This window comes from Vulpes vulpes, chromosome 9, assembly GCF_048418805.1.
Source record: "Vulpes vulpes isolate BD-2025 chromosome 9, VulVul3, whole genome shotgun sequence".
Taxonomy (NCBI): Eukaryota; Metazoa; Chordata; class Mammalia; order Carnivora; family Canidae; genus Vulpes; species Vulpes vulpes.
In genome coordinates this window covers 107438047-107461712 of record NC_132788.1, presented here as the reverse complement: position 1 = coordinate 107461712, position 23666 = coordinate 107438047, and the positions used below count along the sequence as shown (strand labels likewise).

The 23666-nt window shown below is 58.6% G+C and overlaps 1 protein-coding gene and 1 long non-coding RNA gene across 42 annotated transcripts in view; one reads left to right on the top strand and one right to left on the bottom strand.

Moving 5' to 3' along the window:
- The window catches only part of CELF5 (CUGBP Elav-like family member 5), a 49281-nt gene extending 30948 nt beyond the window's left edge, over nucleotides 1-18333 (top strand). For 12 of the 41 annotated variants that reach the window (XM_072721816.1, XM_072721813.1, XM_072721829.1 and 9 more), the window contains 9 exons: nucleotides 1444-1572; nucleotides 4109-4188; nucleotides 6230-6376; nucleotides 7007-7148; nucleotides 7244-7390; nucleotides 8887-8949; nucleotides 9355-9438; nucleotides 12687-12830; nucleotides 14887-17745. In XM_072721816.1, the coding sequence (XP_072577917.1) occupies nucleotides 1444-1572; nucleotides 4109-4188; nucleotides 6230-6376; nucleotides 7007-7148; nucleotides 7244-7390; nucleotides 8887-8949; nucleotides 9355-9438; nucleotides 12687-12830; nucleotides 14887-15104 (1154 nt within the window). In that variant the 3' untranslated portion in view covers nucleotides 15105-17745. Of the gene's footprint in view, nucleotides 1-1443; nucleotides 1573-4108; nucleotides 4189-6229; nucleotides 6377-7006; nucleotides 7149-7243; nucleotides 7391-8886; nucleotides 8950-9354; nucleotides 9439-12686; nucleotides 12831-14886 lie in introns of all 41 variants that reach the window. The other 29 variants (XM_072721821.1, XM_072721817.1, XM_072721839.1 and 26 more) reach the window with 16 other exon arrangements.
- On the bottom strand, nucleotides 18004-23447 carry LOC140593979 (uncharacterized). Its single transcript, XR_011994516.1, has 2 exons — nucleotides 23072-23447; nucleotides 18004-19292 (listed from the first exon to the last, which is right to left on the bottom strand). It is a non-coding gene; the product is annotated as an uncharacterized lncRNA (long non-coding RNA).
- Between the last annotated feature and the right edge of the window lie 219 nt (nucleotides 23448-23666).

Genomic DNA, 23666 nt, shown 5'->3' with positions numbered 1-23666 from the left:
TCAGCACCCATGTTTGTGCGTATGTGAGCATACGTTCCTTGGCACACCTGTGTACAGATGTGCGTGAGCACACGCACATGTGCATGTGTGTTTCCGGGGCTTACACCCTGGGGGTGCCTGCCTGGCCCGTGCGTGAACGCATGGGCCTGTGGATGTGTGTGTGCGAGCCTGTGTGCTTGACTGTAGTTCCAGGCTGGGCGTGTGGGTATGCAGGCTGGAGGCCTGGCGTCTGCATAGGTCTGGACCGTGTTGGGGACGTGACCATGGGGGAGGGGATGCTCGGCTGTCCCCCAGGCTAGTCATTCTTGGAGATTTCCCTACCTCCTCCCCATTTCTGGGGGACTGGGGTCTGGGAGGTGGCAAGTGGGGCAGCGCTGTTGGGACGTGTGTGTGTGTGTGTAGGACCCGGTACGGCCCATCTGGGATGGGACCTTGTTCACGCTGTCCCACCAGCTGCTAGTGTAGGTCACGGATTAGAGGCGGGTGGTCTGCAGGCTCCATCTCTAAGGCTTCTCTGTCTCTATAATGCTCCCTCCTCTCTCCCCCTTGCTCTTCTGTGTCTCTCTGTGTGTCACCTTCTCTCTCTCCGTCTCACTCCATCCCTCTTTCTCTCTTATCTTTTTCTCTCCTTTCTCTCTGCTCCTCTCTGTGCTCCTCTTTATGTGTCTCTCTGTCTCTTACTGTCTCTCTTTGCCTTCTCTGTCTCTGCTTCTCTCTGTCTCTCCTTCTCTCTCACCTGTCTCTTTCCCTCACTCTCTGTTTCTCTGCTTCTGTGTCCTTCCCTTCCATCCCCGTGAGTGACAGCTGCCAGAGAACCCGTTTCCATAGTAACCCAGCTCAGCATCCCTGGGAGATGCTGCTGCCCTGTTCCGGATTACAGGGGACGGAGGGGGACTCTGGTGCCCCTTGCCGGAGAGGCTGGCCCAGCTGGGCCTCCAGCCAGAGCCCCCCACCCCAGCGCCACCAGATGGGGGCTCAGGCTTCCCGGGCACCTGGTCCTGTGCGCACACATGCCCTCACTCACTCAGCAGACACTGTGCCTGGCTCCTGTCGAGCGCGCACCCCAACTGGGAAATCTAGATGGCAGACAGGCAGACAGACAGACAGACAGCCGTGCAGTTCGTAGCTAGAACCATGCGTGCGTTCTCGGAGGGCAAGGAGAGAGGCACCTCGGCCCGGAGGGTGGGAGCAGGGACGCGGAGGCCCCAAGACTGAAGGCAGGACGTTCCCGGAGGTGGGCACTGCGCGACAAGCGCTTGGAGAGGAGCCGCGCGCGGCACGTGGGAGGATGGAGAGAGCCGGGCCGCGCGGCGGGTCCTCCCACACGCAGGCAGGGCAGGGGCCGGCAGTGCTCCCCCCACGCCCGGCTGCCGCGGCTCCGTTGGAGGGACCGAGAAACTCCCGGAGACCAGGACTCGGCTGAGGGGGTGTCTCCGCCCACAGGGGACCGGAAGCTGTTCGTGGGGATGCTGAACAAGCAGCAGTCAGAGGAGGACGTGCTGCGGCTCTTCCAGCCCTTTGGGGTCATCGACGAGTGCACCGTGCTGCGCGGGCCCGACGGCAGCAGCAAAGGTGACCGGCGGGGGCGGGACTGCGGGGAGGGGGCTGGGGCGCGGAGCTGGGCGTCTGAGGGGATGGGCCCAGGCTGGGCGAGGGGGGCGGGCTGGCTCCTGGGGGCGGGCTGGCTCCTGGGGGCGGGGTTGGCACGTGAGAGGGCGGGGCTGGCTCCTGGGGGCGGGGCTGGCTCCTGGGGGAGGGGCTTGCAAGTGAGAGGGCGGGGCTGGCTCCTGGGGGGGTGGGCACGTGAGAGGGCAGGGCTGGCTCCTGGGGGGGCGGGCACGTGAGAGGGCGGGGCTGGCTCCTGGGGGGCGGGGCTGGCTCCTGAAGGGGCGGGGCGGGCACGTGAGAGGGCAGGGCTGGCTCCTGGGGGCGGGGCTGGCTCCTGGGGGCGGGGTTGGCACGTGAGAGGGCGGGGCTGGCTCCTGGGGGCGGGGTTGGCACGTGAGAGGGCGGGGCTGGCTCCTGGGGGCGGGGCGGGCACGGGGGGGGGGGCGCGGCTGGCTCCTGGGGGAGGGGCTTGCAAGTGAGAGGGCGGGGCTGGCTCCTGGGGGCGGGGCTGGCACGTGAGAGGGCGGGGCTGGCTCCTGGGGGGGTGGGCACGTGAGAGGGCGGGGCTGGCTCCTGGGGGCGGGGCGGGCACGGGGGGCGGGGCTGACTCCTGGGGGAGGGGCTTGCAAGTGAGAGGGCGGGGCTGGTTCCTGGGCGGGGCTGGCTCCTGGGGGCGAGCATGTGAGGGGGTGGGGTTGGCCCCCGGGGGCGGGGCCGCTGCTTGAGAAGGTAGGACTGTCTCCAGGGGGCGGGGCCAGGGCCAGGGGAGGAGGGCGGGGTTGACTCCTGGGGGCGGGGCCACGCACTTGAGTAGGCGGGACTGGCTTCAGGGGCGGGGACAGACATTCGAGGGGCGGGGCTAGCTCCTGGGGCGGGGCCGGGCCTGAGAGGGCGGGGTTGCCCTGGGGGCGGGGCGGAGTGAGCAGAGACAGCCTGGTCCCACCTGCTCCCACCTGCTCCCACCTGCATACCCAGTCTGTGGCGTCATCTGTACCTCCCTGACCCTGTGGGACAGTTTCCCGTGGACCCTCTGCCTTATCCTGGCTGATCGTGTAGGAAAGACTTGAGCTGCTTCCCTGTCCACCTACGTCTCGGTCTCTTTTTCTCCCTGAGTGTCTAAATGACCCTTTCGGTGTGGGTCTTCATGTGTCTGGTGGTCTTTGTCGGCTACGTTTTTGGGTTCATCTGTCAGGCACCAACTCTCGCCCTACCTGTGCTACTTTTTATCGTCTAGGATTGAATGAATCCCATGGTCCTTATTTGCTTGGCTCTCTGTTTTTTAAAATTATCTTCATTTTTAAATTTTTTAAGTGTTTTTTAAAGTTTATTTATCATCTCTACACCCGGTGTGGGGCTCAAACTCACGACCCTGAGATCAAGAGTCACAGGCTCAGGCAGCCCTGGTGGCTCAGCGGTTTAGCACCACCTTCAGTCCAGGGTGTGATCCTGGAGACCCAAGACCCACATCGGGCTCCCTACATGGAGCCTGCTTCTCCCTCTGCCTGTGTCTCTGCCTCTCTCTTCGCTCTCTCTGAACGAATAAATAAATAAATCTTAAAAAAAAAAAATCACAGACTCTACCCATGGAGCCAGCCCGGCGCCCTTCTTTTTTTTTTAATTGTTATTTACGTACTGTAAAATTCACCTTTTCCAAGTGTACAGAGAAATGCTTTTCAGTATATTCGAAAAAATGTGCAACCATTGCCACTCTCTAGTTCCATTTGTCCTACCCCACCCCACCTGCCTGGCTCTTCCATAGTACTCTGCCTGTCTGGAACTATGTCTCTCCTTATGATCGTGTCTCTGAATTTGCCTGTGTCTGGTGGTCCCTGGCCGTCTGTCTGCCTGATTTCTGATTTCTTTCTGTGTGACTGGTCATTTGGGTCTGACCTGTTTGCTTTTGTTTTGTTTTTTTTTTTTTTTTTTTGGTTTTGTTTTTTGTTTGTTTTTTGTCCCCATCTCTCTGACTCTGGTCACACGGGCATATCTGTCCGGGTGTGAATGTATCTATGCCTGAGTGTGCCCACAGGACTGTATCTCTGCACCTGTGTCTGAACATTTGTCACCTTCTCTCTGCATATCTGATTACAACTCTGGATCTCGTGGCGTCCAGCGGCTGATGGACGTTCTTAAGCCTGTGCCCTTCACTCGTTCTGGTGGGCAGGACCTGCCTCCCCGACTGCGCACCGCCTCACTGTGTCTGTCCAACTGTGTGTGTGACAACTAGCTGTGTAGCTGGCTGGTTTCTGAGTGAACGGATGGCCGACTGGCCGATGTTGTACTCTGCGGCTGGCTGCATGCTTGTCTTATTGCCTGATCCTTTACTGTCCAGCTGTCTATCTCAACAGATGATTGTCATCTCTCTGTTCTGACTGTCTGACCTGGCTGCCTATGTCTGACACTGACCAGCCATCCAGGGCTCCCTGTCCCCTCCCCAGTGGCCTCTGCCCACCCGGAAAGGCCCTGTTGCCCCTCACGCATTCTCCTTCTCTTGGGGCAGGCTGTGCCTTTGTGAAGTTCTCCTCGCACACCGAGGCCCAGGCGGCCATCCATGCCCTGCATGGCAGCCAGACCATGCCGGTGAGTAGGAACTGCCCTGGGTCGTGGTGGTGGGCATGGGGACGGGGCCAGGGAAAAGGGACAAAGCCTCTCCCTACCGTTCCAGCCACCCTGTAGCCTCTGGCTATTCATCAGCAAGGCACAGGTGGAGAAAGAGGTGCAGTCTCTCACGGTGGTGTGGGTGGGCGTACGCATGTGAGTGTGCGATCGTGCATGTGTGCTGTGAATCAGTGTTTGTGTGAGCATGCACGTAATTCTGCAGGGGTGTGCATGGATGTACTGCCGGTGTGTGGCTGCATGTGTGGTTATGTGTGGACTAGCATGTGTGTGTCTATGTCTGTGTGTGTATTTAAGAGAGAAATGGATGTGAGTGCATGTGTGTGTGGTTGTTAGTAGGTGATTGTTAATGTGTAGTATGAGGTGTGTGTGTGTGAATATGTATGGATAGGCGTGTGTGCTAGTGTACGTGTTTCTGTGTATGAGTGCATGTGTGTAAGTGTGTTGAATGAGTGTGCTTGTGTAAGTGGGTTTTGCAGTATGTATGTAGGTGTGTGCGCATGTGTGTTTATACATGTGTGTACTGAGTGCACGTGTATGTGTGGGTCTGCCTGGGCGATGGGGGGAATGAGTGCATTGTGCATCTGTAGGTATATGTGAGGGCAAGTGTTTGTGGATGGGTGAGCACTTGTGTGTGAATATGTGTGTATGTGATTGCATGTGTGATTGTGTGCATCTGAATGTATTGTGTGAATGCATGTGTGCAACCATGTGTGATATGCATGGTGAGTGTAAATATGTGCACATATTTGTGCGTGTGTTCATTATGTGAGTGTGTAAGTTTGTGTGTGTGGTGTGTGTGCAAATGGACATGAGCATGCACAGGGAGTATGCATGTGTATGTGAGTGTGAGCATGCATAATGTGTGTACGTGTGAGTGTATGAACATGTATGGTGTGTGTGTGGCACATGTGGTGTGTGTATTTATGTCTTCAGCTGCATGAGTCTGTGAGCATGCATGGGAAGTATGTGTGTGACTGTATGACCATGTGTGTGCATAAGTGTGCACGTGTGTGGTGAATGTGTATGAGTGTGTGTGTGTGAGCGTACAAGAGGGCGTCCTAGAGAGGCAAGACCCAAGGCCAGCAAGGGGACGTGGAGCGTGGGGAACAACAACAAGGATGGCGGTGGGAGTGGGTGGCCCCAGAGGAGTGGGGGACATGGCTGGAGGGGCTGCAGTCCACGGCCTGGGAGCACGGGGCTGCTAGGGTGATGAAGGGCCACGGAAGGTTTGGGCAGGGGAGGGAGGGACGGGGCCAGGCCGGTTGGAAGTGTCCCCTGGGCCAGAGTGGGGACGGGCGGGGGGCAGGCCTGGGGCGGTGAGAGGCTGGGGACGACCAGCCAGGCACTGAGAACGGCCCTGCCCTCTAGCAGGCCATGCCAGGAGCCACCGTCCCTGTACACAAATGTCCAAATTTGCCACAGGCCTTAGAGAACCAGCTCCCCTCTCAACTGTTCTCAAAAATGGGTGTGAGGAGCCGGGCAGCGGGAAAGCGCAGTCGCTCTCTGGGCATCGGGCATCGCTTGCAGTCCCCTGAGGGGCAGGTTCAGCTCACCAGGAGGTCAGGCTTTCTCCTGCACGGAGCGGACCAGTGGAGTGAGCTCTCCATCAAAGGGGACATGTCCCCTCTCTGACAGTTGGGGTCTCACCTGTCCTCAGGGGTGAGCGACGGTCATAGGGGCCTCCTCCACTTGGGTCCCCATCGTTCCTCCCGAGCAGTTGGATTCTCAGTTTTTGAGAGTGTGGCTGATAGTCAGGGTCCCCTCATTCCCCAGACACAGCCCCACCCGCGCACACAGGCGGCTGCACCATCAAGCCGCAAGGCCCGGGATGCCGACCTCTGAGCTGTTCTCGCTGGGACACGCGTGTCCTGCAGCTCCAGGCCCGTGGGCAGGACTGGCAGCTGCTGGCATCACCGCTCACCCAAGGGCCGGAGCTGACGTGGTCCCGGGAACCCCGGAGTCCTGGCTACCTCCCTCCTTTCCCTCACGCTTGCCGCTGTAGGGTGCCTCCTCCAGCCTGGTGGTCAAGTTTGCCGACACGGACAAGGAGCGAACACTGCGGCGCATGCAGCAGATGGTGGGCCAGCTGGGCATCCTGACGCCATCCCTCACCCTGCCCTTCAGCCCCTACAGTGCCTACGCCCAGGCTGTGAGTGACCCCAGCAGATGCACTTCTGTCTCCAGCGGGGCCCCCGACACCACTCTGGGGGTCCGGCTCAGTCTGCTCGTGTGCTCTCTCTCCCCATCTCTGCTCTGTTGGGGGTTCAGTGCCTCTCTGCTTGTCTTTCGGCCTCTCGCCCAGTCTCTCTGACTCACGGTCCTATCCTGGTCTTGGTTGACTCCCTAGATCCAGGCTGGTTCCTGAGCACCCCCACCCCAGCTCAGCCCCAGCTGAACCCCAACTCTGGCGCAACATGACCTCATGCTTAGCCCCTAAATCTAGGCTGGGTCTCAAACCCCAAAGAAGCCTCTAAATCCAGGCTGACTCTAACTGGGACCCAGCCAACCCTGGTTGAGTTTAATGTTGGCTGATCCCTGGTCCCAGACCAAGTCCAAATTCCTGACTCAGTCCTCATCTCAAGGCTTGGCCCTGATCCGAAACTGATCCTTGATCCCAATTCCTAACTGAGCCCTGACCCCAGCCTGTGCCAAGATAGCCAGGCTGACCTCCCCCACCCTCCAGTTACTTGAGGGAGCCGGGCCTCCCTCCCGCTGTGAGTCATGACCTCAGGGCAGGTGCCACCCCTATTGTGCACGCTGACTCCCTTTCCACCCCCAGCTCATGCAGCAGCAGACAACGGTCCTGTCCACGTCGGGCAGCTACCTGAGCCCTGGCGTGGCCTTCTCACCCTGCCACATCCAGCAGATTGGCGCCGTCAGCCTTAACGGGCTGCCTGCCACGCCCATCGCCCCCGCCTCTGGTGAGAGTCCGCCAGGGGCCTAAGGATGGGTGGGCAGGGCAGGGCCAGGGCCAGGGCCGGGCTCAGGCTCCTCATGATGCTCCTCTGTCCTGCAGGACTGCACTCACCCCCGCTGCTTGGCACCACTGCCGTGCCCGGGCTCGTGGCTCCCATCACCAATGGCTTCGCAGGTGTCGTGCCCTTCCCTGGGGGGCACCCCGCCCTAGAGACCGTATATGCCAATGGCCTTGTGCCCTACCCAGGTAATTTGAATGGTCCCCTGGGACCTAGGAAAGGGGGTAGGACAGGGAGTTCCTGTGCCATAGTGGGACACAGAGGGACACAGGAAATCTCAGCTGACTAGACGTGAGCCATGGGCATACAGAAAGAGGCTGTAGCAGGGCGGTTAAACATGGGAACTTTCTATGCAGACATTTCTGAGTTCAAATTCCAGTTCGGGGGCCCTGGGTGGTTTGTGTGAATCTCTGGGCCTCATTTTCCACACCTGGGACATGGGCAGATGACATCAGTCATCCCATGAGGTTGCATTGACAATGAAATTGGCATGTAAAGTGCTTAACACATCACCTGTACCAAGAACAGCAGGGTCAGTCTTCACTGTGAATCGTCCCTATTTAGGAAGACATTTCATACCCATACCCATACCCATATGCATACCCATACCCATATTCATTCACGTACGCATCCATTCAGTATTAGGCACCGAGTCAGGCTGGGCCCTGCCCTTGTGAAGCAGAGGCCCCACCCTTCCCTGCCCTACACCGCGATTCCCAGGCAAGCATCCTCCAACGCCGTGCTTCAGTGAAGTCAGCCATCCGCGTTTCCGCCATTGAAGAGAATTTATTTTTATTTTGAAATGAGTGGAGCTCACTGGGAGTTTCAAAAATAGTACAGAGAGGTCCTGGTCCCTTCAGCCCAGCCACCCCCCACCCATGCAACATCTTACATAACCTGAGCACATGGTCGAAACCGGGAAACACACTGGTACAGTCCAGTGAACTCAGCGAGAGCTGGAGACCTTATCCACACGGCACCACGTTCTGTGTGCACTCGTGTGGGTGGGTGGGCAGGGTGGGGGTCTGTGCCATTTCATCACAGGCATAGATTTGTGCAACCACCACCACCATAATCAAGACACAGAACTGCTCCGTCTCCGCAGAGTGATCCGTTCATGTGATCCCTGCATGGTCACCCCCACCCCCACCCCATCCTCTAGCAACCACTCTCCATTCAGAATCTTTTGGCTAAATCCCCACCACCACCACCACCACCACCATGCACCAGCTCCAGTGGTCTGGACAACCTCCTCTCCCCTTACTTCTCCCCCCACTGGGAGCAGGTGGGAGGTCACAGCCCTGTGGGGGATCCACAGGGTGTCTGATGAGTGAGGCAGGGGGTGGGAGAGAGAGAAACGGCGGGTGGGGGATAATCAGGAGCAGAGGCCTTAAGTCCTGGAGAACAGTGCAGGGGTTCATATGGGGGTGCTGGTCACACCTCTCTGGAGTCCTCTTCGACTTGTGCCGCTGCCGATCCGAGGGGCCCTGTGCCAGCTGCTTCATCTCTCTCAGCCTCTGTTTTCCCACCTGTAAAATGGGGACCCTACCTGTAAAACGTTTATGCAGGGGTGAAGCCGGGGCGGGGTGGATGTTTATTGCTCTCCTTCCGGGCTCCTAAAGCTCGGGGCGGACGGAAGACTTCTCGTGCCCCCGTCCCACTCAGCCCTCTGTCTGCCCCGCAGCTCAGAGCCCGACCGTGGCCGAGACCCTCCATCCCGCCTTCTCCGGAGTCCAGCAGTACACAGGTACGCGGGCAGTCGGGCGGGGGCGGGTCGCGGGCGGGGCCCCGCCCCCTCGGCTCCGGCGGCCTCCCTAGGCCAGCCCCGCCCTAGCCCCGCCCCGCTCTGGCCCCGCCCCTCAGAGACCGCCCCTCTGGCCCTGTTCCCGGTCTTGGCCCCGCCCCCTGCAGCTTCTGGTCCCGCCCCGTTTCTGCCAGGCCCCGCCCTCGGTCAGGCCCCGCCCCTCGAGCTCTGGCCACGCCCACTCCGGCGGCCCTCGTGTCATTGGCCCCTCCTTCAGCCCCGCCCCCGGCCTCGGCCCCGCCCCCTCCCGTGGGCACGCCCTCCGCCGCGGCAGCCCCGCCCCCCCGTCCCGGGGCGCCCGCCGGCCTCACGCCCGCCTCCGCCGTGTCTCGCTCCCGGTCTCCGCAGCCATGTACCCCACCGCGGCCATCACGCCCATCGCGCACAGCGTCCCCCAGCCGCCGCCCCTCCTGCAGCAGCAGCAGCGAGAAGGTGAGGGGGCCGCGACCTCCCCTGGGCGCCAGCCCCGCCCTCTGACCGCCCCCCCCCACCTCCAGGACCCCCCATCCCTCCTCCCAGCCCCGCCTGGTCGGGAGCGCGACCTGGGAGAGCCGCGGCCTGGAGCGCCGCCTGCTGGCCGGACAGACCTGGGTTCGAGTTCTGGGGCTTCTGGGGTTGCTGAACCCCGGAGAGCAGAGCGGGAACCCTAGGAGAGCGGTGACCCCGCCACCGCCAGCCGCCCTCTGCAGGACCGGCTGATTCCCTGGATTTTTGGAAAGGCCGCTCGTTTTGAGGTCGGGAGGTGGAGGCGCCATGAGATGTCTCGGGTAAACTGAGGCCTCCCCAGCAAAGTGGAAGGAGGGAGGAGTTAAGATTCTGGAATCAGACAACTCGAGTCCAGGTCCACCCAGTTCTGACTGTGTAAGGGAAGCACTTCACTGCCCTGTGCCTCAGTTTTCTCCTCTGCGACAGGAGCGACCATCTGTGTCAAGAGGTGTCCCTGGGAAGGAAGCAGGGCCGGTGGGACCCGTGGTGCGGCTCAGCACCCAGCAAGGCCCCTTCCCTTGCGGGTCCAGCCAGTGGGGGCGGGGGAGAGGTGACCCACTAGAGAAGCCCCAGATCACCCCATGGCCAGGGGAGCTCCGCAGATGGCCTGGCACCAAGACCAAGTCCTTGGGGCCCCATTTCTCACTTGCCCTTGGCCTGTGGAAGGGGGGGGGACACTGCCAGGGTGCAGGAGCTGAGCTTTGGAGGCGAGCCCTAGGCTGAGGGGTCCCCAGCCCTGCCAACCAGATGCTACCCCGTTCCCCGTCAGGATGCTCTGTGGTTAAAGTCACAGACAACGGACATAAGGATTCGGCAGTGCCAGAAGCTCCAATGTGACTTTTGGTGACCTCCCAACACCCCCTGTACCTCCCACCCAGGGCCGGCCAGTGGGAGCTTCAGAGAGGGCCCAGCCGCCTCGGGTCACTTGGACCTGGGTGTCTCCCTTCCCGGTCCCTTCTCCAGCTTCCCCCAACCTGGGCTGGGGACGTTATAGCACTGCTGTAACTCGAGACGTGCGTCCTGGGGAGTTCTGGAGAGTCACCACGGCATGCAGAACCGCGCAGTACCAAGACTCCCGCTTGCATGGGGTCAGGATGCACCATTCCAAACCTTGGTCCGTGACACGTCAGAGCAAAACAAAACGAAAGACAGACCCTAATAAAAATGGGAGCACAATGTCACGCATGTGAACAGGTCCAAAAAACCCACAATGACCTGACCCTTTATCCTGGAAGAGGGCTCAGGTCTGCGCGTAGAGGTGGCACTGATGGAAAGGGTTGCAGCTGTGGGTGCAGTGAGGAGGCTTGTCTGAAGTCAGACGGGGAGTCGTGACCCCAGTCGGGGATGCGTGTGGCTCACAGCACACTTGGGGAGCTGAGGGAGTGGTAGGTGTTCCGTGTGTGTGTGTGTGTGTGTGCGTGTGTGTGTGTCTGTGGGCGCGTGTGTGCATACTTTGTTATCTCAAGAGGTCCGATTCAGCTGGGTGCGGCTTTCTGTGTTCACCCCGAGTGTCATGGAGGTGAGAGAGCACACGAGCAAGCGTAAAATCTGTGTCGAGGTCAGAATTGTGCCGTCCGCATCAATCGCAGTGATGACGTTGGAACACACTTGTGTTTTAAAAACGAGCGTTTTTAGAACTGTGGCCCTAATCGGGAAGGTAAGGGTTGGACGTCAATGTGTAGTCTTGGACTTTGTATTTCTGGGGTGGAGCGTACCCATTTCCAGGCCAAAGGGGGTTCTTGGTGGTGTGGTTCCCCATGTTTTGTGGGGCCATGGGAGAAGGTCATCCCTTGGTTTGGGATTAGGGGCAGGTTTGGGGACTGTTCATGGCTTCGGATGGTGGAGGTTTTTATTTTTTTATTTTTTTATTTTTTATTTTATTTTTTTGGTGGAGGTTTTTAAATTGGATTATTATTTATAGCTTTTACATGAGTCAGGCATTGGGGATTATTTGGGGAGGGGATGGTTTTGAGAGTTTGCTGTGCTTTTAAAAATTATTTCTAGTTGGCATAGTATATCATTTAAAAATTATTAGGTGGGGGGGGCGGGTTACCTGGCTGGCTCTGTGGGTAGGGGACACGACTCGACCTCAGTGTTGTGAGTTTGAGCCCCACGCTGGGCATGCAACCTCCTTAAAAATAATTTTATTTATTTTTATTTTTAAATTTTTTTAATATTTTTTTTCTCCTTAAAAATAAGATAAAATTACCAGGTGATTTGGGGGCTAGAGAGTTTTCTTCTTATCTTACTCGATTTTATTTTTGTGTCGTCTGACTTTTGAAAGTTATTCAGGCTTTGGAGGATCATCCACGGTTTTGAAAAATATCTGGAATTCTGGGGCTTGGGACCAGGGAGTTACTTGCCTCGTTTTACTCTGTGATCATTGGACTTATAAAGCATGAACGGTTTATTTTATTTTATTTATTTTATTTTTAAAGATTTTGTTTATTTAATCATGAGAGACAGAGAGGCAGAGACACAGGCAGAGGGAGAAGCAGGCTCCATGCCGGGAGCCCGATGTGGGACTCGATCCCGGGTCTCCAGGATCACGCCCTGGGCTGGAGGCAGACGCCAAACCGCTGAGCCACCCAGGGGTCCCCTAAAACCAGTTTTAGATTCACAGAATTAGTGCAAAGATAGTGCAGAGGGGCCGTCGTATACACCACATACAACTCGTCTGATGCTGTAAATGATCTGGAGTTTCAGGTTTAGGTTTTATTATATTTATTCATGAGAGACACAGGCAGAGGGAGGAGCAGGCTCCTCATGGGGGGCCTGATGGGGGACTCGATCCCGGGACCCCGGGGTCACAACCTGACCCAAAGGCAGATGCTCAACCACTGAGCCAGCCAGGCGTCCCAGGTTTGGGAACTTTTCAAGGGTTTCCGGTTGGCTGGGATTTGGGGATTATCCAGGGTCTGGCATTGAGGGTTTATCTCAGTTTTGGGGGTGTGGGAGGGACTGTCTGAATTGTGTGAATTATCTAGGGCCTGAGGATCCCGAGAGGTTCAGGGTCCCCAGGTGTGGGATTAGGCAGGCGAGGACCCCCTCCCTGCCGTCTCCACGCGCCCCTGCTTCCCCAGTCCCCCCACCAGCTGCAGATGCCAGATGTGGGCTCCGGTCCCGCGCCCCTCCCCCGGGGGGTCCGCCTCCTCTCCTTGGGGGCTTTATGTCTTTCTCTCCCCCACCTGCAGGTCCCGAAGGCTGTAACCTGTTTATCTACCACCTCCCCCAGGAGTTTGGAGACACGGAGCTGACGCAGATGTTCCTGCCGTTCGGCAATATCATCTCATCCAAGGTGTTTATGGATCGGGCCACCAACCAGAGCAAATGTTTTGGTGAGTACCTGCTCCGGGCACCCCGTCCCGTCCCGCTGGTCAGCCCCGTCCCCGACTCCGCCTGCCGAGGAACAGGGGCGCGGGCGGGCGTGGTCCAAAAGAATCCCCATTTATCAACGAGAACGAGCACTTAGTAGGCACCCGCTGTGTGCGCCAGCCAGTGCTGGGTGCTGGTACACAGCAGTGAAGGGAGCCAACGAAATCCCTGCCCTCCGGAGCTCAGGGCCCCGCTGCGCTGGCCAGTGGGGTTTGTCCACGGCGGAGATGTTCTGCATCCCTGCCGTCCGAGCCATCAGCCGCCGCTGGCCGCCCGGCACCCCACCCACAGAACCCAAGCTGTGGTTTTAACGAATCCAGATCTCAGTAAGCACCTGTGGCCAGCGACTACGGAGTGGGAAAGCCCAGGTTTACGGTCAGCAGATGGAAATACACAAAGCAGGACGTAGGCCAGGGGGCTGGAGGTGGCGTGACAAACGCCATCATCATCTACTCCTAAAGGCGTAGAAGCTGGCACACAGGAGGCAGTGTTTCGGCTGAGCCCCAAATGGTGAGATTTCCCAGCCACAGGACGTCGGGGGTATGGCGTTCCAGGCAGAGGGAGCAGCACATGCAAAGGCCCTGGGGCATGACCTGTCTGGCAGGTTGGAGGGCCAGCCAGGGGCCCCAAGTGGGTGGCTGGGGCAGAGTGAGAGAGGGAGGAGGGGAGGGGAGGGAGGGGACAGGGCAGGTCCTGCAGGGGCTCGGGGGGCTCCAAGTTCACACAGCAGCAAGAGGCAAATGTAGTTGTTTTTTTTTTTTTAAGATTTTTTTTTTATTTACTCATGAGAGACACAAAGAGATGCAGAGACACAGGCAGAGGGAGAAGCAGGCTCCCTGTGGGGAGCCCGAGGCGGGACTCGATCCCGGGACCCTGGGGTCACGCCCTGAGCCGAAGGTAGACGCTCCACCGTCCCCAAAACATAGATTAGAGCCAGTCTGTGTGACTCTAAAGTCTGGACTCTTAATCCCACCCTGTCTTACTCCAAAGGCCAACCGTTGCCTATCTAGTAGGCACCTCCTGTATATCTTCAGTATCCCCATGAAGTAGAAGAATTGCACCTATTTACTAAGGGACGAGGGAGAGGCTCAGGATGGCCACACAGCACAGCTGAGGCCACCCAGTAGGGGTGCTCGTCCAGTGCCGAGGCCCCTCCTCAGCGTCCTGCTTGCGGGAGGAAGCAGGAAACGTGTGCCGTGGGGAGTCCTGTGCCTTCTCAGTCTCTCTGTCAGTATAGTGGGGCGGGCGGGGCAGGTGTTAGGGGACATGACAGATACAAAGACGTCACCCCCTTGCCGGCTCCATGTTCCCTCATGGCTCCCCGTGGGCCTCCGCTCACTCCTGTCCCCTCCGCCTCTCCACCTGGCCTCCCACCTGGCCTCTCGCACAGAGCTCAGGGACCCCCGCCTCAAATGCTTGTGCATGCGGTCCCTCGGCCCAGAGGGCCCCTGGCCTCTGTGGCTCCCACACCGTCTCGGGAAGCCTGTGAGGGGCAGGAATGGGGCGGGTGGCCTGGGGTGGCAGGTGGAGGGAGCTGGGGCTGCTGGACACTGCAGGGATGGCAGGCTGGGATGTTTCTCATGGCCTTGGGGGGTACGGGGGGAGATGGGGTGGAGAGACAGAGATGGAGAGACGAAAGGCAGAAGGCAAGAAGGGTAGAAGGTGCACAGGACACTCAGAGTCCGATGCACAGTCAAGATCCCAGAAGGATAGAGGCCTCAGAGGGGCAGGGGGTTAGCACCCAGGACCCTGAAGGAGGCAGGCATCCAGGATGGGGAGGGAGGGAGGGAGGGAGGGAGAATGTGACCCTCCCAGGACCCCCGGGCCTCCCCTGCACCCTCTGCAGCGGGGGAAGCCACAGCAGAGCAGACCCCAGGTAAGGAGCAAGCACCCCATCCCCAGAGGCATGCAAGTCCAGAGGGTGTCAGAACCAGCCCCGGGCTGCCGTGTGTGCTCTGGTGCCCCCTCCCACCTCGCCGGGCCCATCTGCCCCTGCGAGCGCACACCCCCCGCCCCCAGGACCCCGCGAGCCGGGAAGCCGGGGCTGCAGCACTGGAGCAGAGGACGCCCACGTTGCCCACCATCGCGGGTCCGCCCCGGTCTCCGCAGGCTTCGTGAGCTTTGACAACCCGGCCAGCGCGCAGACCGCCATCCAGGCCATGAACGGCTTTCAGATCGGCATGAAGAGGCTCAAAGTGCAGCTGAAGCGGCCCAAAGACCCGGGACACCCCTACTGACCGCGCCCACAGCCGCCCGGAGGCTGCGGGCCTGGCCCAGGTGAGCCGCCAGGCGGCCCCACCCACACCCACCCACCCCCACCCTGTCTTGGCCAAACACCCCCTCATTCTCCAAACCCTCCCCAGCCCCCCGGGGGATGCTGCCGGAGACCACGAGGAGCCCCCAGTTGGGTCGGTGGGGACATAGTCACCCCCATCCCCCCTTTGGCCGGGGCTGGGACAGAGGGTGGAATTGGGATCCGGGGGTGGTTGGGGGATCCTTCCAGAAGAAGGCTTTGAGGGATGAATAGGAGTTCACCCGAGAGGCCAGGTTTGGTCTGGGGTGGGGCGGGCCGTGGGGAGGGGCTTGTGTCCTGTCCTAGGAATCGGGCAGCGGGGGCCCCGGTCCATAGCCCCTCGTTTGGTGTAATCGTGCTCAGTGGACTGGTGAGAAAGTGGAACGTTTGCCCTGCTCACCAGCGTGCCCCCCCAAAGATACCCCCAAACAGATCCCCAAGAGTGTATTTTGCCTTCAGAGAGAAACCTTTATCAACAACCAAACACCTTCCTTGGGGAACGAACAGAGAGCCTAAGGGGCCAGTGGGGAAACGTAACTGGCCGCAGGCCTCGGTGAGCCTCATCTGTGCAGTGGGTTCGTGAAAGTCGCCTCCCGAGAGGCAGCAGGGAGCATCCGCTTGGGGATGCCGCGTTTTCCCAGCCCAGCCCAGGACCCGCCACCTGGAAGGCTCCTGATCATTTGTTTCGATTCTCTTTTTTTCCACCGCGAGCGCCGTCGTCATCAAAGCGCTGCGCCTGGGGTCTGGCGCGAAGTAGGTGCTCAGTTAGGGGCTGCGCGTGCTTTTCAGACCCCGGCGAACCAGCACCCACAGATCCGAGGGTATTCAGTCACGGGATCAGGCACCCAAGAGACGCCCCATGCTCCTGAGCACTCCGGGACCGCACATCCTTGCTGAGCACCTACTATGCGCTGGGCTCGGTTTCCAGCGCTCGGGGTCACAGCTGTGAATGACCAGAAGCGGGGTTGGGGTTGGGGGAGGGCTGCCTCTGCGGAGCTTCAGTGCCCGGGAGCGGGGGAGGGGACTCGAGAAGAACCCCAACTCTTGCCCCACACCCCCCCACACCCCCACCCTGGGTTTGCAGGAGGAAATGGGCTTCGAGACCCAAAGTCCCCTCCAAGGCGGTTTGTTGGCCTCCGAATCTGAAAATGGACTCTCTCTCTCTGACAAGATAGGGGCCCCCCGGGTTCCCAGAACCCAGCCTGGCCAGGGCAGCGGGGCGTGTGGGGGGCACTGCCGTAGGCCTGTGTGCCCCCCATCACTGCGCCCTAACGCCCCTCCCTTCTCCGCCAGGTGAGGGGGCCTCCCCACCCCAGGAGGGCTTCCCGCTTCCAACCGATCCCGGACTTTCCCGTAAATTACAACCGAGTTTGGACACCAGCCCTCCCTCTCCTGTCCCACCTCCCCTTGCCCCCCACCCCCTAATGTGAATGGGCAGGGGGGTGTCGTGGTCCGCCCCAGCGCTGGAGGGGGGGGCGGGCTCCTGAGTCGGGGCCGAGGGCTTCACCGCCCCCTCCTTGGTGGCTTCCCCCAAACTAAATCTCAACGTTTCCTATATATATATATGCATATATATATAGAGCTATAGACAGTATATATATTTTTTGAGTGTAGATCATGGGACCAAACTTTTCCGACTTCCTTCCGTCCAAGAGAAGGTGACCCTGGCCCGGTCACTCAGCAGGGACATAAGAAGGGCTGAGGATGACCGGGCAGCCCAGTGTCTCCCCATCTCCCGCTGTCATGTCAGACCAGGGCACCGAAAAGCACTGGGAATCATCAGCCAACGCGATATACCTCCAGGACTTTGGGCCCCTGCCATCGACGGTTCTCGCAGGCCTCCCGGCTCAGCCAGCTCGAGTGTCCCTGGTCTTAGCAGCAGCTCCCGGAACCCCCAACCCCTCCCGCGCCCCAGGGCCCTGCCTTCCCCGACGATGTAGGCACAAGAGAGACCCCCGCCCCGGCCTCCCCCCATCATAGCCTTACTCATGTGACCAATAGCCCTTAGCTTTCCGTCAGGGGCAGACAGGGTCGGGGGAGCCCCCCCCAACCCTTCGTGCCCCCTCCCAAGGGCAGGCAGCCACCCTCCCTGCCTTCGGATCACCAGCCTGGAGTTCACGATCTCATGACCAAGATTGCCAAGCGCGTTGGACGAGCCCAACCTGCACAGCACCCCTTTACCAGAGATACCTCTACAAATGATTTTTTTTTCTTAATTTTGGTCTTTCTGAGCAGATACAAAGAAGAAAAGAGAAAAAAAATGGGGAAAAAAATCAGACGACAGTGGATTTTTGTTTCCTAGTTGGGGCGGGGAGGGAGGTCTTGCGGGGCGTCTCTGTATAGCTACTCAAACCGTGAAAACCCACCTTGAAGCACAGAGTCAAGTTCGTGGACGTCATTGGGGCCTCTTGCCAAGTGAGGCGCCAGAGAACTTAATAAGCTCAAGAAAAGAAAAAAAAAAATTTGTAAAGAAAAAAAAAACAGCATTCCCTTTTGTTTCTACCAAAATGTGTTGACTGACCCAGAAAAAAAAAAAAAAAAAACACATAGCAAAAAAAAAAAAAAAAAGGAAAAGAAAAAAAAAATCTTATGACCAACTTGTTTCGATATTCCAGAGTTTGATAATTGTTCCGAGACACTCTAGCGTGCCTGTGTCCCGTGCGTCTGCGTGTGCAAGCACGTGCCCAGGGGCCCCGAGGGGGCCTCGTCCGCGTCCCCGGCACCTGCCAAGCCCCCGCCGGGCCTGCTTGGGAGTGCGTGCTGGCGTGCAGTGGCGTGTGTCCTTCTGGTCCATGTTTACTGGCTGTAAATACCATTTTTATACTCCACATCGAAGACCTATGTGATTTGTACGATGTAACTTTATTTCTGCTACGAGTAATTTCATGAAGTTTCAACTTGCAAACCGACTTTTGGAGACAAACCGCCACACACACACACACACACACACACACACACCTCTACACGTACACACAAACACACACAGAAGAGGAAGACAAGAAAGGGACTTCGAGGGAACTTTGGGTTGGCGTGGTTTGGATTTCTGGCTGGAGAGGTCCTTGTCACTGTGGCGTGTTCAGGTGAGAAGCTGCGAGCATCATCTTAATGTCCAAACGCCTCTCTTTGGTCTGGAGAAACTGAAAGTTTATTTAATAAAAGTTTTACTTGCTAAAGGACCGGGTCCTCTCTTATTTGCCCTCTCTCGTCGGTGAAAGACCCAGCGTCCCAGAACACCCCCGTGACCGGGCTTCTGGCTGACGCGTGCGGAAGTTGCCCAGGTGGGACCGTTTCTTCTGCAGAAGAGCAGGTGGCTGTGCCGGTGGAGCCACACGTGTCCACAATGCAGACGCCGGCCGTGCGCCTGCCTCTGTGCTGGCCGCCGTGACCGGGGGGCTCCAACGTGCGTCTCCTCTAAATCGAGGTCAAATTCACGTAACGTAAAATTCTCCATTTTTGCCATTTTAAAGTGTACGATCCAGTGGCATTAGGTAGGTTCACAAGGTTGTGCCTAATTCCAGGACATTCTTACCCGCAAAAGCAGCCCCGTCCCCATGAACACTCACCCCTTGTCCGCCCCCCCAGCCCCCTTCCTGTCCGTGGACGAGCCTGTCCTGCATGTGTCACACACGTGGACTCACACCCCACGGGGCCTCCTGTGTCTGGTTCCCTCCCTGAGCGTCAGGGGCTCGGGGTCCGACCCCGGGGTGGCGTGTGGGCACCTCACTCCTGTCCGCAGCTGAGGGACGTGCACTTGGGAGCACGGACCACGTTTTGTGCATTCGTTCATCTGTCTGCGGACACTTTGGGTGTCACCTCCTTTTGGCCGTTGCACGCAGCGCCACTCTAGATATTCAGGTGTGTGTGTGTGAACACCTACCTGGGTTCCTGGGTGCAGGGAGTGGGGCCGCGGGGCCGCCGGCGGGGTGCCGTGAGCTCTTGGAAGGGCACCCACCTGGTGACCGGAGACAGAGATGCGCCGTCAGACCTGAAACAGCTGAGGACTCAGCAGCGTCTCAAAGAGGTGAGGTCCAGAGGAGGTGACCCTGGGGAGGTGACAGGGCTGTGGCTGAAGGAGAACCAAAACGAAACTGCATGCCGCTCCTTGCCGTGCTTATGGGAGGCCTAGAAGTCCCTAAAAAAAAAAAAAAAATTAAATAATTGAGACCTGGGGTTAGAGACACCGGCTTGGGGCAGGGTCTGGCTGGGCGGGGGTGTGAATAGTGGGGACGGCCACAGCCACACTCATACTGACCACTCATCAGTGAGCCACTTAACACCCCGCCAGCCACTTGCCACTAGCCACATCTTTCCATCTTATCAATGACTCCTCCCATTTTCTGGTTCAGGAAACTGAGGCCCAGAGATGGCAAGCGCCTTGCTCCAGCACGTCAGACAGGGCGGGGCCAGTTAGGGAGGAGGCTGGGAAGCTGAGTCCCCCTGGCAGGGTTTTGTGGGTGGAAGGAACAGCCTGGGCAAAGGCTCAGAGGCTGAGATGTTGTGGAGGTTGCACGGTCGGCTCAGATGCAGCACTGGCAGCAGAAGCAGCTGCGGAGGCGGCAGGGCCTCAGCTACACGGGCCCCTCGTGATTCAGCAGCTACCAGGTGCCAGGCCTTGTCCCCACGCTCCCATCGCGCCGGTCAAGGGGGAAGATGGCAAACAAAAACCCAAAAAACCCAGAAGTGCCCATCCCGGCAAGAAAGAGTAACTGCAGAGTGTGCTAAGAGTTGTAACCACAGCGACACGAACAAATCTGGGCTATTATCTCGAGGGCAGTGAGGCGCCCCAGCAGGGCTTTTTTTTTTTTTTTTTTTTAAAGATTTTTATTTATTTATTCATGAGAGACACAGAGACAGAGAGGCAGAGGCAGAGACACAGGCAGAGGGAGAAGCAGGCTCCATGCAGGGAGCCCGATGTGGGACTCGATCTCAGGTCTCCAGGATCAGGCCCTGGACTGAAGGTGATGCTAAACCACTGAGCCACCCGGGCTGCCCTCCCAGGGCTTTGAGCGGGGATCCGACTGGCGAATGAGAAGGACACGGGGGGCGGGGGGGGGACACCCTGCTGCTGGGAAGTAACTCAACGCTCTGGATGATAACGTGGCGGGATGGCGGGACGGTAGTTCCACCAAGCATTGATTAAGCACTTACTATTTGCCAAGCATTGTTTCAAGCCTGAGTCACACACGACAGTAGCTGCTCATCACGCACGGCTATTTAAAAGTTAAATCGATTTACCAAAATTATAAATCCACTTCCTTGGCCAAACCAAGCTGCGTTTCAAGGGCTCAGCAGCTCTATGTCCATCGCCGCACAGCGTTCCCGCGGACAGCCCTGGGCCGAGCGTCTGTATGATGTCACTCATGTAACCTGCCACCACCCTGTGAGGTATGTCCTGATGACAGCCCCATTCTAGGAGTGAGTAAACTGAGGCCCAGAGACAGCAAGTGCCTGCCTGAGGCAGCCCAGCAGGAAGGGGATCCCAGCCCTCTGGCTGGCCTCTTAACCACCGTGCCAGTGCTGTAGTGGCTAAAATGCAAATGTAGGGATCCCTGGGTGGCGCAGCGGATTGGCGCCTGCCTTTGGCCCAGGGCGCGATCCTGGAGACCCGGGATCGAATCCCACGTCGAGCTCCCAGTGCATGTAGCCTGCTTCTCTCTCTGCCTCTCTCTCTCTCTCTCTCTCTCTGTGTGACTATAATAAATAAATTTTAAAAAAAATGCAAATGTATTAGATTGTCATTCGAATTATTTATAAGACTCCAACAGAAGCTTTTAACCGTAACTCAAAGTTGCCAAACGTTTGAAACGTGCATCCTCACAATACAGCAGTTCGGGCGTGTGCTTGAGACACCGAGGCCTGCTGTGATGTCGGGGTCCACCCAGTGGCTCAGTGAGGTCCAGGGTGTATCAGTTAGCGATCACCGCCTAACAACCACACCCCCTCCCGGCAGTGTAGGAGCTCAAAACAACACGCATTTATTTTCTGATGGTTCCTGCGGTCAGGAATCTCGGAGCTGACTTAGCTGGGTGGTCCTGGCGCAGGGGTCTCTCCCGTCAGCACAAAGGCCAGCACATAGGAAGGCTGGACGGGGGCGAGAGGAACCAGTCATGCTGGTGCCCTTGCAGGGCTGCTCAGCTCCTTACTGCATTGACCTCTCTGTGGGGCTGCTAATGACCTGGCAGCCGGCTTCCCTGTGACCCAAAAGAGGAGCGGAAGAGGGACGGAGAGAGTGGATGCTGCCTTTTATGGTATGTGTCCAGGTCACACATCGCCACCCACACCTCGTCCATGTGGCTGTCAGAGGACACAACCCTCTCCAGGCCACATCCCCTGATGAAAACGAGAGAGTTGCAGGGAATACCGGCAGGGAATACCGTGCGTGTACGTAAAGCATGCATTCTGTCCAGGGACGCGTGTGTGATCGCAAGGGTGTTATGATCACACACGCTGGAGGCGTGTTCACCAGGATGGGGAAGGAGGTGGCTTTGGGGAGTGGGGAACGGAGGGTCTAGAGGAAGCACAGTGGAGCCTCACCTGCAATCTTTACAAGGTGGGTGTATTCATTGCTTAGGAAATTAAGAATTCATCTTCAATACATCTTGTGAAGATGCAAGAATGGAAAAGGCAGGGATGGGAGGCACTTTGGGAAGAGCGCCGGCATCTCCCACGACTGCCCCACCGCCCTGTGGAGAGGCCCGCGAGGCAAAGGCCAGCCGTCAGTGAGGGATGGAGTCCTGCCAGCAGCCACACAAGTTTGGAAGTGGGTCTTTCCCCCATCGAGCCTTCAGATGAGAACCCGCCCCAGCCATGCCCTTGAGCGCAGCCCACCACAGGCCGGGAAGCAGACGAGAGAACCCAGCTGAGCACCCTCAGGCTCCCGAGCCTCGGAAACTCAGACAATGAACGGTTTAGGCCACTAAGGTCAAGACTCCCAATCTTGAAGAGAACTTCGGCACAGTTCAGATCGCCAGGATAGAACTGGACTAACTGATCCTCACAGTCATGCAGGTAACTGAATTGCAAGGGAAGCGGGGCCGGAATGCGCCAAAACGAATGGCTGGTTACTGTGCGCATAGGACGTGCCTGACACTCCGGGCTCGGTTCCCTAAATCAGCCCTGCGCCGCCACCTGCGGGTTTTATCTACTTCCCTATTCCCGGGGCCTGGCTCGGAGCAGCTGCTTGCTGAGCGTCCTAAAAGCATAGTCCTGAAGTCTGGAGGCCTTGCGCCCGGGGTTGGAATCGCAGTCATGACACTTGTCAGAACGGCGGCCTATCCCTCGGCTCAGACCTCTCAGTGTCCCCTCTCTGCAGAGTAGGCTCACCGGGCACCCCGTTTTGAGGGTTCTTGTGGGAACGAACGCGTTAAAATATTTAGAAAGCGCGAAGGAGTGAGCGGGCTACACAAGCGCCAAAATAAATCAATCCCCTTTCCAACTTTCCAAAGACTTCCTCCCAGGACACCAGCAGGGGGCAGCAGAGACCAGTATTGGCGTCACCATTTTGAAAGGCCACGAGCATTTATTGAGCACCCACTGTGTGCCACGCACTGCTCTGGAGGCTGCGGGAGGTGGCAAGGGGACCCGTGGGTTCTCTGTGGGGACACTAAAGGAATACCCTGTCCAAATGTCTCAGCCCGTGCCTTAAGGCGGGTGGGGTCAGCTCCGTCCCCTGCGCGGCTGCCAGGCCTTGGCTCTCCTTCCCACTCCGGATGCTGAGATGCTCGGCTGGGACGCAGGCACACGTAACTCCTGAGCAGAGGGGACAGCACTGACCACGGTGGAGGGGAAGGGGTCAACCGGGCCGCAGTGGCGGAGCAGGGGACGCCAGCGGGGTGCGTGGTGGTCAAACCGAGGATAAGGTGGGGCACCCTCCCCCCCCCCCCCGCCCCAGGATGCGGACTGCATGCTCACCTCTGAGTTCTCAGGACCTGCTGGGTAGAGTCGCGGTCGGCCCGCCCTGGGCAGCCTCTTTCTCTCTCCAAACCTCAGTTTCCTCATCTGTAAAATGGGACTCGCGACAGCATGCCCCGTCCAGGACTGCGGAGCTCTCATCAGGGAGATTAATTAACGCGCCTAAGTTGCGACAGCCGGCGTCATTTTAATGCAGTCCGATGAGGCAAAACAGAACCTGCTCCCAAGTCGGAGCAGTGAACCCTCAGACATCACTCCTAGTGGGTCCCGGCGTCGGCAGCATCTATCGAGCACCTGCTGTGTGCACCGCGGCAGGTCCCACCAGACGGGAAAGCCCAAAGCTCCCAGAGGGCGCGTGCAGCACGGCGCCCCGCCCCCGGCCCCGCCTTCTCCCCACCCCTTCTCTGTCCCGAGCCTACCAGAGTGCGGCGGGGGTGGGGACTATCTACATATTCATGAGCCCATCAGCCAATCCCCGGCCGGGACTCGGGCGGGTCTTTAAGCCGGGTGAGTGACGCCTTAGGTGACCCTTAAAGGTACAGTACCGGCCTGCAGCGAAGGGAGCCTGGCACCTCCCGGCCCGCCTTGGGAGGTG